We start from the raw sequence: 17,101 nt of genomic DNA, 5'->3' as shown, positions 1-17,101 counted from the left end.
AGATAAACGATAAACCAATGGAAACAAGGATTACCATCAAAGGTGACAAAAACAAATAAAGCAAAACACAAAGAAAAAAGTTGATAAATGTAATGTGTGAACACAGCTAACACAGACAACGAAAGTAACAAATTTTGCAAAAAAAATTTTATAAAAAAAAATTTATTGACAATACTCTGCACTTCACAATTATTTTTGCAACTTTAAAAAGGCACAATAGCCCTTTCAAAAGTTGCCGTCAACCCAGGCAGGGGGAGACACTGCCTTGTTGACCCACCGGGGAGATTACCCGGTGATTGGCTAAGAGAAGCCGGAAGAAGAGCTGAAGATTTGGAACATTTTTACAGGAGCGATTAACCTTTAGTTCGGATTTGTGGGCAGCCACGTCACCCTCCGTGAACACATCATCGGACGAAGCGGCACCCCACGTCCCCTTTCCGGCCAGAGCCCTCCAAACCTCGGTATATGTTGTTTTTATATATACCGTACAGTAGGGGCATGACCCCCTACGGGCTTATTATGAGTCAAGGGGAAACGGGGCTTCAGAAAAGAAGGGAGCCCAGATATGCACTTCAATTTTTAAATAATTAATACCGTAATACGCGGGAATACACAGGCGACTGATGGAGGGAAATTCAATTCCGTACTTTAAATTATTATAACTTTTCGTCATCACATCCCAACCAGAAACCTTTGCAGGCTCACTATTGCTATTAATCTAAATTAAGAAAATAAAACATAGATAAGCATAAAACGTTCTTATTGATATCGCTTACATGGTACATAAATTCATCATCTGCCATATTCCTGTAGCTTCCTGGCAGGAGCTTCTAAAAGGCTATGCAGTTGCAAATGATCACCATAGCTAAAACTTGAATACGAAAGTTTGGGAGAACCTTTCGTGTTGGCCACAGAGACCTTCCATGGGCTTTCCGATTGGACGTTCCATGCACCTTAAAAAAGAAAGAAAGGTTACATAGTTGGTTGTTTTGATCACTAAACGTGAAGGTAAAGAAGGTACATGGTCTCAGCAGTCTTGACGACAATTTCCATTATAACCTCAAATCACCTCATTTTATGGAAAAAGAATTTCGTAGGCGATAGTTCAGAATAGAAAATGGTTGCATTCAAATCTTTTGACAGGTGGGATTAAGGAATGTCGCCTTAGGGAGTGCAAACCGCGATTTTCAAAACTATTAAATGCTTGTTAGCCATTGAAAGATTGCTGGCTGACGCAGACAATCGTTTGGGACATGATTAATGAGCTGCTTCGTGGATAAAGCTCGTTTTTTTAGTCCTCTCCAGGATGACATGAATTCCAGCATGTTCTACACATGTATCAGCACTTAGCGAAACACCAATTTAAAAAATTAAAAAATTTAAAATAGTACCACCTTTTAATGTTTTTAACTCCATGATTCATCTTCGTTGCAATTGTGAAGGCAAGACAACTGACCTATGGTGATTTATTCATCGCACTTGCCATAACCGTTTTCCCAATGTGTCAGCTATTCTGCCAACAGTAGTTTACTAATACAACATTGACAATTAAAATTAGAAAACTAAGCAAACTCAGCAGAAAAGCATTACCAGGGAGTAACATCTTGCATGTTGACGAAGAATCCTTGGTTTATCATGTACATGGCAGAATATCCACATTGCCTGGATGGCGCAATCCTTTGCCTAATCACACAAATAGTAACTAAAACATATTGAATTGAAACAAAATTTAAATGAAGTTTTACCCAACAGCCGGCTGCACCTCTGAATTCCAAAACTATGTCTACACATTCATATCAAGCTTTTCCAGCATGTCTCACCTTTGGCATTTGTTTAAATCATTCCTTCAAAAACTTTTAATAAATGTAAATAAAGTAAACAATTGATATTTATGTGACGTCGGAGTACCATTTGGCTGTCAAGCATTCCATACAAGATAGGCATTTTGAAGAATCAGTGGCAGCAATCAAGTGCTACAATTTGAATATGGGCTAGGTGTTATAGTCGCTGAGGGCTCTCAATCCCTAAACTGAACCTTGCTCACTGATGTGACAATCTATAATAGGATTTAAATCTTAATTTAACTTTGGGCCAGCATACTGACGTGATTAATGAGCTGTTACCTGTATGTAACTTTTTTTTGAAACCTTTCCAGCTTGATAACAAATTCCAGAGAGTTCTCCTTATGCATCAGCATTCTAAAACATATCAACAGGAGCATACACAATATGGTATCACCTTTTAATATTTTGCCTAATAATTCTTCTTCAGTACAACTGTTAAAGCAAGGCAACTCGTCTATGGTGACAACACAAGGGAAGGCCAAGATGAGCAAGCACAATGGTGTATGCATTCTGCCAGGCCATTTCCATGTGTCTCACATGTGGAAATGGCATAGTTTATGCTTGTCCCCTAAAAAAGAAATAAATTGGAATAAGGCAGATAATTGGTATATATGGGATGTTGGTGTAACACTCACCTGTCAAGCATATCATACTGCATAGGTTTTAGGAAGAAGTCATGGTTGTAGAAATTTTGGACAACAATTTAAATATGAGCTTATTGTTGTAATTGCTGAAGGCTTTAAATCCTGAAACTGATCCTTGCTTGAAGATATTAATCTATTAGGTAATTTCAGAATTCAATTGGTGAGATGCACAGGATGTCTTTTATAATTATAGAAGAAACAGTCTCAGGATGAGTCGCTAGATATACTCACGCCTAGTACCCTGTGGAGGCCACGGTCCTCTAGTGCCGAAACTTGCTATTGCCCCATGGATATCAGGTGGCGCTGAAGTGGTAATAAAGTAACTCGAGTTCTAATCGACATTGGTTTTTTCATAATGATGAACTCACTTACGCCAGTGATTTCGCCCTCATACTAAAATACATCGAAGAAATGGTCGAAATCAAAGTAAACTTTAAAATATGAAACCTGAAAAGTCTTGCTTTTACCGAAGCCAACATCGAAACGGATTTCTTCATTTTAGCCAAAACGTTACTGGTGATGCCCAAGATTTCACCAGGGCAACTCAGGGTTTGATCCCACCAATTCTCGTACCATCAACCTTCGTTCCAGCCACACAGCTATGGAACACAAACATAAGAGAAATTTTCTCGCAAAACAATAGATCCCGTATCGCCATCTAGCGAGAAAAAGTTCAGACAGGTTTATTACGACAAAATAAGCCCTTCCACACAGGTTTAAAAATAAGGACGACAAAATAAGCCCGACTTTTCCTGTTTTTAAATTTATTTTTTCAAAAACCAATATATTGCTATGAGTTATTCATACTAAAGGTGGATGTGGGAAACCAGGCGATTTGATTTAATTTAAAACCGCTTAAATAATAGGAAAATTAATATTTTATTCAGAACCAGCGTTTAATTTTTGAGCTTATGTCGTAATTACGGGAGGGAGATTTGTCCCTAATGGCAGTACAAGTTTTTAAAAATTAAAGTACGGGAAACACTTAGTACTATTCTATGCATATTCTACGCATTTGAATTAGACTCGGAGCTAAAAGAAAAATTGTAAATAAGAGACATAGTAATTTGATTCATTTCATTCAACCGTCGAGCCAGGAGCCATTCTACATTTTTCTCTATTTTTCCTCGTAGTTTAAAGATTACCTGTGTTCACCTGTAGTAATATTGTAACGTGGTCTTCGGTAAATTAATAATACGCTTTGTAGACTGTTCACCATAACGTCAATGAAGTGAGCGAGTTTCAGCGTCACATGTCGACGCTCTCCTTTTAATTCACGATTCGTACATGTGCCACATTCAGCACTTCTTCGTAATTTAAAGGCAATCTTTTCGCATTTGTAATAATATTGAAGTACGGTCTAAGTTAGATTAAATTTCAAAGTTCAAAACTGTTCCTATTCAGCGAGTTACTTGTTGTTTGCTATCCGAGAAACACCCTTCAGCGAAGACAGGTGTCACGCTTGGCTTCAAGCTGTTTGATATCGATTCGTCAAGCCGGGAAAAATTACCTTCGTCCGAAATAATATGGAACATGTGAGAAATGTAACACAAAAGAAGTGCAGCATTTGGATTCTGGTGAACAACAACAATAGAAAAACCAATAGCAGACTAAGATAGAAAACCAAAAGAGCAAGGTGAAACTGACACCTTAGCAAATGGGGCCACTAGCTACGTCGAGTCGCTTTCTAGAAAGATTTTCCGCATTTTGGTAAGAAATAATCCGACAAGGACTGGACACGTCCCTTGCAGCTGGGACTTTGGAGCACTAGAAAGTGTGTTTTTAAAAACCAAATAAAACTTTGCCTCGATGCAAACTCATTCATCAGGCTGACCATCTAACGTACATGGAAATATTTAGATTGGCGTCTGCACCTAGCTGCATCAATCGTGGGGACTCTGTTCGTCTTGGCGTCCAGTAAGAGCAGCATGTCAAGATACTTAAAACGAAGGGCACTGCCCAAAGCCAATGATTTCAAAGCCTCTTTTGGTGAAGGACTTCGGTGTAGGTAAAGGCCATGGATGCGCAAGACTAAACATTACAATGGAAAACTTTAGGCTTATAAAATTAAAGAATCTATTGCAAAGACAATGTACTTACTGTTCTGAAGGTACAACGGAACTCCGAAAAAGGGAACATGGGAACCCAAGGATCGTGTGACCTGGGATTCAAAACAGTTGCAAAACAAAACATTAAGACATTGTCATGCAGACGCTTATTGATGCTCAAAGTTTCAAGGAAAACTAGACTCATTTTGTCCTTCTCTTTCGCCCCATCAATTAAACAACAATGCCCTAAAAAAACTCAACAGGAAGACGTGCATCCGTAACTCCTGGTTTTACCCATTCACGAACAAGAAGCAAGTAAGAACGCCGCATTGCTTATTTTTCGAAACTGTAGCAAGCAGACCCGATATAGTTCGGAAAAATATCCTCCATATCCTCTTTGTAAGAATCGTTGGAGCAGCTCTGACGTTACAAAGTTCGTCTTCCGGTAGGAAGTGGCCACCACCGCACCAAGGTACGGAACAACAAATCCGCATTAGTGCCATCACAGCACAATTCAATTGACGTCAAGCCGCAATTACTAGTCGGGAACGGAGTGCCAAGCGAGTCAGTTAGTCGACTGTTTTCGCTGTCCGATCGTCATGGGACGCATCTCGTGCTCATTATTAATGTGCGTGCCATTAGGATTGAACTTTCTACTTTTCAACAGTTTCGCTTCGGCTGCAAATCACGGTCAGAACATTATTTTTTTTTTTTTTGGTTGCTGTTGTTGCTTTTCACTTTAGACGTGAAATCGATAACGAAATTCATTACCAAGTAATGAAAGTTAACTGCAATCAACTGAACCAACTTTTGGGTTGGAGCAAAACAAATGGCTTGTGGGATGATGTTAGTGGCATCGCTAGAGGCCAGCACGTATCCAGTTTTGTGGTTTCCTCCATCAAACAACGGGCAATCCTATTTAATCATAGAAAAAAAGTTTCGGTTAAACCATTCAATAGGTAGAGAGAGAGCGATGATCGATTTTACAGATTAAATTTTCCTTACGGTTAACATTAGGCGTTGGTGATACGTTGGATAATAACTCGGTCGCTTCCGTGCAACCGCTTGGAAGTTATTCTGACGTTGATGCGTTCCTACGTCGGTGCATGCAAAACTACGGATCGAAGGCAGTGCGCCGCGTCAAGGTACTACATTATTCGATTATGGCTCTTCTGCTTGCCGGTACCATCATTGACCACACAGTAGAAAGAAAAAAAAAAAAATTTTTTTTAACGTGTGCATACATATATCGACAAATAAAAGGAAGAAATAAATAATACAGCTACTGTGTCATGGTCGCAGGATCAATGGGCCCAGACCGGCGTCTGTTTGGAGAGGATTTTTTTCGCCGATCAGATCGAGAAGCAGAGCGATGACCTGCTGATTCGCATTCTGTCCGGCAATAGGACGACAACGCACATGAATGATGCGCCCATTACGAGCCTATGCAATAAGTATTCAGATCACATATAGAGTTAGATATGGGCTCCATAAAGTACATGGAACTGGTCGAAATAAATGTGTCCTTGCTATATATATATAAACAGTCACATACCAGACATTGAGCAATGCATTCAGTCGTTCATTGTGGCACTCAAAGGCTGTACGGCCGTCCAGGGCGATCACGATTTACAATCGCTTGGATACGCGTTGTCAGGCGCGCTGAACTACGCCTGCCAAGACGACGGAGATCGCATCGTTAGTAAGTACATTTTGGCTCTTCGTTCGCACGTAGCAAATGTTTAAAACACAGACTTTTTTTTTCGTCTTCACCTCTTATTGAAAGCTCTTACCCATTTGCATCACTAGCGTTCGTTGCTGGGGGCGGCACCGAGTGTCTAAAGGAACCGCACGACACGGACATCCTTGATTGCTTTCAACTGCGACATTCTTTCCTCACTCTACTGCAAGGAAATGACTCTATTTTTCAGAACGAGTATTGCAGGTACAAATTAGAGTAAAAAAAAAAAAAACTAATCAATATCACACTTACCATCTTTTTTTAACGGGGTGCTATGTGCAAAGGATTCATGAAGACAGTAACAAGTGCATCGTCCGAGTGTTTGAGCAGTGCACCAACCCTTGGAGCACCGTCAAAGATATCGTTCGAGGATTATTAAACACCATCATGAATGAAACCAAATGTGGCAGTAAGATCCACACCGTTAATGAGAGCGGGCCTTCGGCAAGCTACAACAATAACTTCGTAGTACTGCTACTTTGCATACTAGTTTGCATGTCATCATTTGTTCGTGTAATTCGGGTCCTGTAAATGTTAACGTTAAACTTGTTTTTATTTATTGTTAAGTAGGGGAGGGTGGGCGTGGTTGGAACACAAACCTTATTTTTGATCCGTACGATTACAAAAATCGTCAAAGTAAAGTAAAAAATATATAGATTTGTAGCCAGTTATCTCAGCTACATAACAGTATTTTTTTTTGGGTGGGTTCGGCAAAGTTTAATATGTGCTATGAGTAAAAAACCGGAGGTACCCCAAGTTGTTTCAATTGCCAATTCTACTCGGCAATTGAAACAGGGCGTCTGGGCAATTGAAACGTGGGTTTTCCCATAAGAGAGCTCCCGCGTTTTAGGAAAAAACTAAAATGACGATATCTCAGAATCAGGGATACTCATTCATTGGAATAGGGTGTTCCAATTGCTCCGACCATGGGTCTTCTCGGAGTTTTAATTTTTATAGATGATAAAGTTAAGCTAGAAAAAAATTAATGTGATCAACTTATAGCTTAATGAATGACGAATGATTGGAGACCTTTTTTAATGATTTTCTCCATCGTTTTCAGTGTGAAAACGAAAAAATTGTCTGCAAAAAAACAACAAATGGACAGTCAAAAAACAATTTTCTGGGATAATTCGAAAACTTTTAGATTCTAAAGCCTCCAATTTTTTCTAAAAATGTAGAACCCTAATTCCCGTTAGTTCAAATTTTTTAAACAAAATCTCTTACATACTTTAAGTGGTAGAATTTTTGTTTCAATTGCCGCGTGTTCCAATTGCGCCCACCCTCCCCTATACAAAAAGAAGGCTTTTGGAATTACGTACGCGTGTGACTCATGGGCTCATTTTTCAGTCATCGGGACGATGACGATATCTCCATCTTCGACGGCCATTACTGCGCAAAAATCGAATCTGTCTACCTTGTTCTTTACGCGTGGAACAACTTCATCTGCTTTCCAGATTTCCCCAGCGGTCGCGTGCTGAATGAAACATACCACCCACACAGTGCGTGCAGTCTAATTCGGTGATGGTATGGCCATCATCACCAGGTCCGCGTATACGCAGACTTATGGGATGGGCGGTGAACGAGTCAGGGCGACAGTTTAATATTAACAAGGATAGTCGACCAGACTTTCGGGGGACGAGACGTATACAAAATGAAGTTTGCGCTAAAATTAAACTGCAATCGACTGTACAAGTACATCATCCCTATTCTTTGGTTCACACGAACCAATCGTTCCTCCCCGCTTCAATTTTATAACTTAAACCGTTGCCAGGGCACTCGAGTCGACTGTTGAGAAACGATAAAAACGGACTTTTGAAACATTTTTGGGACGGTTTCCAAAATTGATTTGGATGAAGCAAGAAAAGCAGGTCAGAAACAGGAGGTCGCTGAATGTTACGATGTTGCCTGTGTCGCGACAAACAACGGATCGCCCTTCTCTTCCGTGCAATAAAGCCATCAATATCACACCCGAACGGGGGGACACACACACACACACACACACACACACACACACACACACACACACACACACAAACACAAAAAAAAAAAAAAGAAAAAAAAAAAAGGGGATATTTTTTCAGCCTTTAATTTGACTGAGGCGCCTCTAGAATAATGTTGAAACGAGCGAAACAGCAGCGATGTCTTGCCAAAACGCATCTCCAACACGCTATGGTATCGCCATTAACAGTGCGACCACGTCTGGATTTACATTTGACTCTCCTCTTTGTATAAAAAGAAACGCGAACAATCCCCGTTTGGAGATGCGAGAGAATGATAGGTTGTCACTAAAGAACCGACAGGAAATGATAAGAACATGTAAATACGAGTCTTTAGTGGCAAGTTTCAGGAGAAATCTCTCGAGATCCATCGCGCATATCCGTGGGATGCTCGAAACCCAAATGATGTTGTTTTTACTAAACAAAATCGAAGCGCCCAACAAACGGCCGTGATGAAGCATTCATCACAATTGGCTACAAAAAAAAAAAAAATAACGTCATCAGGAAATGGCGGCTTTATGATAGCGTTCCTAGTAAGATAGCAAACGAAACGATGGGTAACGCAAAGGTGCGGTTAAAAAAATATATACACGAAAATTTTTTTTTTAAGTAACAAACAAGGCGGCGGAGGGGCGGAGATTAAGGAACCAGAGACGAAAAACTGCATCCTTATTTGTTTTTTTTTTTCCGAGCCAAACCCGACCCAAGTAGAAACCGAACCAGTCAGCAGAGTGAAACCGCCGTTCAGCTCCGATGCACGCCAGTAAAACTAATTAATACTAAAAAAAACAAAGAGTTGGATTGTTCAGTTTGGTTAGTTGGTTCCCACATTATTACGAACACTGTGATCGCAACATGAAGTGCGGATTCGATGTTTTCCACGCCCTGTTCGTGCTGCTCGCCTTGCTGACACCTGGATTGGATTCAACTAAACTCTATCTCGGTAAATCATTTTATTTGGCGTGTCCTCTATCAACTCTCGAACTTCGCATTGACTACTACACGACTTGGCGTGAATTGATAATGGCGTTTGATCTTGGCCGACAGATGAAGTGTTGGCAGACGTAATCGAGAAGTTGTTTGGTGCTGTTGTCCAGGACGAATTTACCGAACTGATCAACAATTGCCCCGATGCCTCTACATCGCTCAAGGTCAGCTTTATCTGTACACAGTAGATGATACGTGCATGAATCATAACCTGATACTGTTGCTTGCTATTGACTCGAAATCGAACGCGTGTTGCCCTTTTCCACGATCCGCGCAGAGAACTGCCGACTGCATCACCGATCGAAATTTATCTTATGAACGGTTCAGCCCCGCTTCTCCGGATATCGCCTACGTCAAACAGATATGCGAGTACGTATTACCACTTGACGACCAACCGATAAGTCCGATAAGAAAAAAAACAAAAAAACAAATGCCCTTACTTTCCGGTGATGCACCGTGCCCCCGGTCTTTCTTGTGCCTAGAATTTTTGAAAAAAAAAAAAAATATGTCGCGAGTTTGGATGACAATCAATAACGTTTGTTAATACTGGATGTACAGTGACCTCTCGGCTGTTGGCAAATGCTTTGAATCAGTAATCAGAGCCGTGGAATCGTGCAGCGGCGGCGGCAGTCGAGAAATTCAAAAGAAAAATATTAATGCAGTCGGTGCGGGATTGAACGCCGGACTCGAATATTTTTGTAAGGACAGCGGCTCCAAATTGAGCGGTGAGGCAACACACGTTCGCATTCACGGCATGATCAATAATTGCATTTCTTTTTGTTCTGCTGTTTTGAATGTCAAGAATTTTTCAAACAAGGATTCCCTCAATGTTTTATCAGACGACCCGGAAGGCTTTTGGCACGATGCTTCCCTGGACGGGCTAGCGGACAGGCGTCCGACACTCATCGAAATATTAATTACTGGGGAATATCGGAGAGGAAAATGATTTCTTTAACGCGCGCAATTGCCTGTTAGTCATCAACATCTTTATGAACTCATCAAGAGAAAACAACAATGAACGCGACCTGATTTTTTTTTTCTTTCGTTTCTTTTAAAGGTCACTGAGGAACCACACGAATTGCGCAGTTGGGACTCTTCAAAACTGCTCGAAGAACGGCGTCGACGTCTTCCAGGGCGCTATCGATACTGTCATGGAACACTTAACGTGCGTCGACGGGAAACCGGAAACGCAAGAGAATAGCGAAATGGGCGCAGTTGGAACGATTCATCCCGTTTTTATATCGATAATGTCAGCATTAGTCTGCGTCGAGTTCCATCGTTGGCTATTGGCCAAGTCGTTCTGAGCTACGCCACGTAAATACTTGTATGCAAATATGACAAGCCCCATTTTTACAGCCGTTTAAAGAGAAAAAAAAAAAAAAGGGGGGGGGGGGGGATTGGCATGGAGAAAGATTATGTCACTGCGACGTCGAGAAAACAAAATGGATTGAACAAACTGCCGAGTGAGACGATGGCTCTACTAAGTTCTCCCAATTCTTTTTTTTTTTTTTTTTTATCTTTTATTCTTTAAATCGCCAAGTGAAGCGATTCTAAAGATGCAACTGCCTACATAACAACGTGCATTATATTCGCCCATTTCTTGTGTTTGTATGATTTACTTTTCTTGTCAGACTCAATGATCCATGTTGCGATTATAGTAGAACATCGCTCTCTCTCTAATCGAGCGTCCACTCAACGGTAAAAGCGTAGAGGGAGAAAAACACAGTCCGAATAACCGTAAAGATGGCTGTTAACATCATTTTGCTACACGTAAAATATATACATAAATAAAAAGAACATTTTCAATTGGAAAAAATACAATGCCTCAATCCAAAAAAAAAAAAAAAAAAAAAAAAAACGACGCGTGTCGATTTTTTTTTTCGTTCGGCTAGTTCACTAGAGGTCGAGTGACAAATGCATAAGTGAAAATAATCAAGAGAAGTAACGACATTCAAGGGGAGAGGCACGACATCGCGTCATCGCCATGTCGCCATGGAAAGAATCAAAACGTGAAACACACACTCGATTTCCCCGTCACGACAACCGTTGCTCCTATTTCGATGCATTTTAGTTTTATTTTTTAAATATGGTAATAAGATATGGAAGGAAGTTCAGCGTGGCCTCTGTTCAAAACCGTTGAACGTTCGTCCTACGATCACGTCACGGCTCGGAAATGGCGCAGTGAATTCGAGAAGAAGAAGAAAAAAAAAAAGCGAAAAAAGGAAAGAACCCAATCGCATACACTATGCAAAAAAACTATACGCGCTAATACAAGCCGAATAATTCATCCATCCATTCGCGTTTCCTTCTTTTTTTTTTCCGCTTTTTCAAATATTTAAACTTCCAAGTCTGCAGAATAATTTCGCATAATGACAAATCTCCTCTAGCTTTTTCTTTTTCCCATAGAAAATTACTTTCCCTTCGGGGCTTTCATTTTTTTTTTTTTTTTTGCGGGGGGACACAAGGCTTCCTTATTTACCGTGTCCGGTTTGCGTGTGCGTGTTGTTTCTTTTCGTTAAACCCGACCGTGACGGATGTTCTTTTTCTCCCGCATCTACCCTTTTTCTTTTTGCGTTGCCTTTATGCCCTTTAACTAAACTAAGCTGGCGGCTGCTGTCATCATCATGATTGGCCTATCCTTCACTTAAACAAACTGTCCAAACAACAGCGGACTACCTGCTGATCCGTGCGAAAACGCACAGACGGGGCCGGGGACGGCCCACTTTGTTAGTCAGTCATCAAAATGTTAAAGAACACGGAAGGGCTTACGGAGACGAACAATGGCTCGATGTCGTCAGTTTTTTTTTTCTTTTCTTTTAAATTAAAAAAAATGCAAGGGAATGCAACTGATTCGATTTCTCGGAACCGATCACATCGGAACAGCTGCGCCTTTCACGGTCTCTCAACTCGATTTAATCGTTGCGTACGCCGCGATAATGCGCGCGTTATTCAATCGCACGCACAGGCCCATCACTAGCGACTGTTGTGCAATCTAACGGATAAAAAAAAAAAAAATCTCCGAAAGTAGGAAATCCGCTTTAAAATAAAAAAGGGAGGGGTGGAAGGGAAACGGCTCAACAGCATAATGGATGCCATTACTGCCCGTGTGTCATGTTCCCTTTTTTTTTTTTTTTGTTTGTTGCGCATTGTGTAACAAACACCCCTCGTGAAATGTGGTGGTCCCGGACAAGGCGTGGGAAATTCAATATGTGGGGTTGAATTTGGACGAAGTAGGCCGCTGTGTTTACATATTGACATTTTCCTGTAACTTCGCTAACAGAGGCGCCGAAATTCTAATTATTTCACGCTTATTTGTACACACTAATGCGTTTCCCCATTTTAATAGGGACCATTTACAACCAGACTTTCAGTGTTTAGACCCAGCCCTAAAAGTCAATGTTACTGATGGGCTGGCCAGCAATGGCCTATCAAGATGACTGGGCGGGATAGAGATCGATCGACTGCAAGTCAAAAACATACGGAAATTTTCTTTTTTTCTTTAAAGAAAGAAAAAAAAATATATTTTTTTTAGACAAAAGGTAATGAACCATTGCGTCTGTACTTTGTAATAAAATTAAAAAAGGCCGTAGTTATGAAGTATTTACGCTTGTAGACTCAATAAAGATGCGCTTGCAATGAAGCTAATAAACGTAATAGATCGCTGACCTACATAACACGAAAGACGGACAACTTTTTTTTTTCCCATCCGTTATTACTTCGTGAAGGCAGAAAGCATCAGTCAGTAATGATTGTGCATCTGATGAAAAGCGCCAGAGCAATTAAGGGACGCAATCCAAATTGTAACGCGCATGTGCCGCTTTTAAACATTCTTTTTTCTAAAATTCTTGATTACAGTAATTGCTGTGACGTGTATGCTTCAATACGAGTTCGTAAGAATTTGAGTATGTTTAAAGGAAAAAAGAGGACGATCCCTTACGGCCCAATAAAATTTCAATTTACAACAAACAAAAAACCATTGATGACCTTACGAGTAAGCACGAACTGCGTCCACCCCAAGCAGTGGCAGACACACAAAAGTCTTTTGATTGTTTCCAACTTTGACTCTTTGCTGACGACATGCAACTTGGTGATTCTACTAAAACGTCATTCCACTTTTTTTTTTTTTTTTATCGATTTACTTATGGATGGTGTCTCTGACGGCACAAGGACACCGAACGCGAAAACAGCTTCCAATAAAAAAAAGAAAAATAAATAAATAAAACCCGCATATTTTACATACAACGAAGACTGGTCTGGCGTGCCTCTCTGGCAAATACCTACGTAAGATACGTCGCAAGGAATCTAATCGATGGAAGGCGGTGCGCATCCTATGCGTCCACTTGCAATCGACTTGGAATGTTTGGTATGATCGGCCTCTCACGGCCACGCACAAATTTAGTCCGCTTCGATTACGTGTACGGACTAATGAACTGGCGTTAGGTACAAAGGGACAATGTTTCATCGGATTATTAACAGCATAATTGGCTGAAATCACGATGGGATAACAACACGTAGATACATAACTATCTAATTGACCCTCCCTAGCGTTCCCCTTTTTCTAATAGTTAAAAAAAATAATAATAACGAAAATTTGGACAGTAAGCGAAGTTGCTGACCCAATTGGGATGCGAGTTCGTACCGACGCGTGCGTTACATTTCAATTTTTTTTTTCCATTTAAATCTGGGCGCCTCCCTCCCAAAAGTTTGTTTGATCCCAAAAACTAAACACAACAAGTTGCATGTACTTTAGTTGGATGAAATCGCTACAACGAAAACAGACAAGAGACAAACGTAGCTTTTCGTTGGTTATCAAAGCATTCTTTTTTTTTTTTGGGGGGGGGGGGCGTAAGTTCAACGGAACATTTCGCTTCCAATTTTGCGCGTTGAGAGTAAATCTACTTGGCGTGTAAAGGTAGGACTCTGCAAATTCGAAAATCGCTTTAATGAAAACACATGAAAGGCAAGTAAAAGAATCTTTGCTTCCCCCATTTTCTGATTGACGTGCGCGTTTCCCACGTTCGGGTCACGGTGTCTGCAACACGCGAAACGCCGCCGTATAGAGACGGCTATTAAGTCAAGTCACCCTTTTGATCTCGCTGTCCCCGATGAGGCTACTAGCTTTTCTGTCGACTCCAATAGAAGATTAATTGGTGAAAAAGGGAATTTTTTTTTTTTAAATAAAGCAGGGAACACGTGCATTCGACGCAGTCAAAAACGAAAAATCAAGTCGTGAAAAAAAAAGGGTGACACCGTGACCCCGCACGCTTTCCTCTCTAATGACAATTAACTGAAATAAACCCATCAAGAAAAACTAAAAATGCGGTTGACATTAGGCAATAATCGTGTTTTCCTTTTTTTTTTATTTTTAAGAGCATTTTTTTTTTTTTGCCAAACACTAAAAGCTTTAAAAAATGTTTTTCTTTCTCCGCACGGCAATTAATTTCATACTTTTATTACAAATAGGGAATTCAAAATGAGGAGAAAGTGAAGGCTCCGCTTGCACTGATTGCGTCACGAGTGCTCCGCAATAGAGTTTTGATCAGTAGCTCCATATTACAAAGGCATTGTAGTTGGCCTACGTCGAACCTAATGTAATACGGAGCACGACAACAAGAAGAGTGGAGACAGACCAGCTAGATGTCTAATAGAATCGAGGCTAGGAGTACGTACCTTGTACATCTACGGCCATACATAGATGGAAAAGGAAAAAAGAAAAGAGGTCTGAAAAGCCCGAATCGATCCATTCAGTTAATAAGCTCAAGTATAAAGATCTGATTTCTTCTTTTTCGTTTTTCACTCGACGGCGGTGACACAACTTATTCTGCTTCTGTTGGCTCTTCCGTCTACTACCCAACTCTGTGCACCGGAGAAGATAGAAAGGGGGGGGGCAGGATATGTAAGACTTTTTGTGACTATATCCTGTCCTCTATGCAGCCTTTATATATCAATGCTACCGTGTGTGTATGTGTATATATATAGCGTCTTTGATCTCTACAGATGCGAAAGCGAACAACGGATGTGCTTCTTTCTACCTCGGCCTCCTTACATATTATAGCCGTGGCCAATAGTTTCAATCCGGTCGGAGGGAGAGGTGAAAGATTAGGGGAGAGCTATAGCGTATAAAAGTACCGCTTCGTCACGGCGAGTCGCGTGAAGAACAGAACGCTGCTGCGACTCTCTTCGCTTGAAAAAAAAAAAAAATAAAAAGAAAAATTAAGGAAAAAGAAAAAGGAAAAGTGGTTCCTCCATTTCTGAGCTATTCCTCCTTTCACTGTCTGACTTTTATTGTTGACCATGTAATACAAATCTGGGGCGTCCATACTGGTGAATCACACCGCGGCAACTGCTAGGCAATCCAATCCCGGCCGCACTCAATCCAGCAGTTTGCGTTGAATATAAGATGACGGATTCCTGCCCCCCCCCCTTTTCTTTACGTCAATGTCATTCCTTTTTCTTTTTCTTACGTCATCTGGTTCGATCGCCCATCCCCCCCCCCCCCCCCGCAAATACATCCGCATGAAAATATTCGTTCGCGGAAATACAAACTCTGCAAGCAATGTGTAAATCAATGTTTAGAGCGAAAGGTTCGTTTGGCTGCAAAGTTAATCCTTCTCGTTCTTTCATTGCCTCGCCTTTGCCTCGCCATTATTCCGCGCTATTGCGGATTACATATCGATCCCGACAAGTTCTTGTTCCTCTGCTTTCAATTTAAAGAAAAGCAACAGCGCTATCGCTATCCATCCATTTGCGCAACGTCGAGAAAACAAAGAGAAAGAGACAAGAGAAGAAGGAGGAAAAAAAAAAAAATTGGTTCAGCACCACACTCAACATCTGCTAGTGCGCTATTGATCGAAAGACAAAACAAAATGTGCTAACCACTCGCTCTATTCTAAGAAATAGAATCCGCACGAGATCGAAAACAGGCAACAGAATCAAATCGTTTTCAATGTTTGCTATCACCTAGCGAAAAATGAAAATTGCAGGGCCATTCAAAGATGCCAAAAAAAAAAAAATTTAATTTCTCAATACGGCTCAATAAATTCCTCGGGTTTGAAGGGAGCAATTCTCACGCACGAAGCGTTAAAAACCTTAAACTGCATCAAATGAAAACGGACACGGTAACCTGTCTTTGATGAATTGTTATCCATCGCGCTATAGCTATCTCACGATTGCACGGGGGCAACGTCTATAACGTACGCGCCTTCATATTCTTTTGCCCCCCTTTTTTTTTGAGAGTAAAAGCCTGTCATGCCTCGTTACCGGTTATTCTTCTCAGCAAGTATCTCAGCATTCTTCAGTAACGATGGGAACTTTGAATACTAGATGCTTTACCGGAATATCGATCAAATAGGAAAATAGAAGACTCGGTTCGCTCTCAAACTTCAATCTTTTTTTTTTGTTGATGGGCAAAAGAATAAAATATGGAAGCGCCTGAATAACTTCAAAATGTGTGCACGACAGAGAGGAAAAGACAGGCAAGTAAAAAGGAAAACAGCTGGACATGAAATCCCTTTCCGGCATTGGTATAGCACGCAGATATCGATCCAACGCAAAAACCCTTTCGCCGGACCAAGAAAAACAAATAAAAACATGGCCAGAATGAATTCGACATATCCCACGGCAAAAGAGGCAAACAGGTTCGTTGCCCCATCAGCTGTTGTTTCACCAAGCCAAAAATAATATAAATAAAAAAATTTCAAACTTACCCCATTTCCTATCGAATTCGCCGATGGTCAGAATTTCCGGGGGCCAATTTAAACTAAACGTTAGATGACGTGTCCTCCGCAATACAAAAAAACCCGAAGGCCTTTTTAGATTCTCTTTTTGCATCTTCAACAGG

General features: G+C 40.7%; 1 protein-coding gene, 1 long non-coding RNA gene and 1 pseudogene across 6 annotated transcripts; 1 reads left to right on the top strand and 2 right to left on the bottom strand.

Annotated features, from left to right (window-relative positions):
- Positions 1–764: 764 nt before the first annotated feature.
- Positions 765–2,046, bottom strand: LOC130701344 (uncharacterized). 2 transcript variants are annotated; one of them, XR_009004003.2, is made up of 5 exons: positions 1,909–2,046; positions 1,746–1,853; positions 1,591–1,683; positions 1,395–1,530; positions 765–1,328 (listed from the first exon to the last, which is right to left on the bottom strand). It is a non-coding gene; the product is annotated as an uncharacterized LOC130701344 (long non-coding RNA). The 2 variants fall into 2 exon arrangements; XR_009004004.2 differs by having other exon boundaries at positions 1,746–1,844.
- Positions 2,047–3,359: 1,313 nt separating this feature from the next.
- Positions 3,360–8,279, bottom strand: LOC130701328 (uncharacterized). 4 transcript variants are annotated; one of them, XR_009421916.1, is made up of 8 exons: positions 7,597–8,279; positions 6,530–6,802; positions 6,330–6,456; positions 6,092–6,209; positions 5,817–5,979; positions 5,542–5,708; positions 4,589–5,451; positions 3,376–4,519 (listed from the first exon to the last, which is right to left on the bottom strand). XR_009421916.1 is itself a non-coding variant. In XM_057523302.2 (4 exons), the coding sequence occupies exons 1-4, from the start codon at positions 5,548–5,550 to the stop codon at positions 4,326–4,328; spliced, it is 408 nt and encodes a 135-aa protein (XP_057379285.1). In that variant the 5' UTR covers positions 5,551–5,665; the 3' UTR covers positions 3,360–4,325. The 4 variants fall into 4 exon arrangements, 1 of the variants encoding a protein (XP_057379285.1); XR_009421917.1 differs by lacking the exon at positions 7,597–8,279 and adding an exon at positions 6,877–6,984; XR_009421915.1 differs by lacking the exons at positions 6,530–6,802; positions 7,597–8,279 and having other exon boundaries at positions 3,375–4,519; positions 6,330–6,465.
- Positions 8,280–9,009: 730 nt separating this feature from the next.
- LOC130701322 (uncharacterized) lies at positions 9,010–10,924 on the top strand (annotated as a pseudogene).
- Positions 10,925–17,101: the final 6,177 nt, after the last annotated feature.

Source organism: Daphnia carinata, chromosome 10 (assembly GCF_022539665.2).
Source record: "Daphnia carinata strain CSIRO-1 chromosome 10, CSIRO_AGI_Dcar_HiC_V3, whole genome shotgun sequence".
Classification (NCBI taxonomy): Eukaryota; Metazoa; Arthropoda; class Branchiopoda; order Diplostraca; family Daphniidae; genus Daphnia; species Daphnia carinata.
Note: the sequence above shows the minus strand (reverse complement) of the source record. Positions and strands in the feature narration are given on the sequence as shown.

Coding starts and splice junctions, on each gene's coding strand:
- LOC130701328 (XM_057523302.2), bottom strand. Junction 4,650..5,307: donor CAGTTAACTTTCATTACTTG/GTAATGAATTTC, acceptor TTTGAATCCCAG/GTCACACGATCCTTGGGTTC. Junction 4,520..4,588: donor TCCGTTGTACCTTCAGAACA/GTAAGTACATTG, acceptor TGTAATGTTTAG/TCTTGCGCATCCATGGCCTT.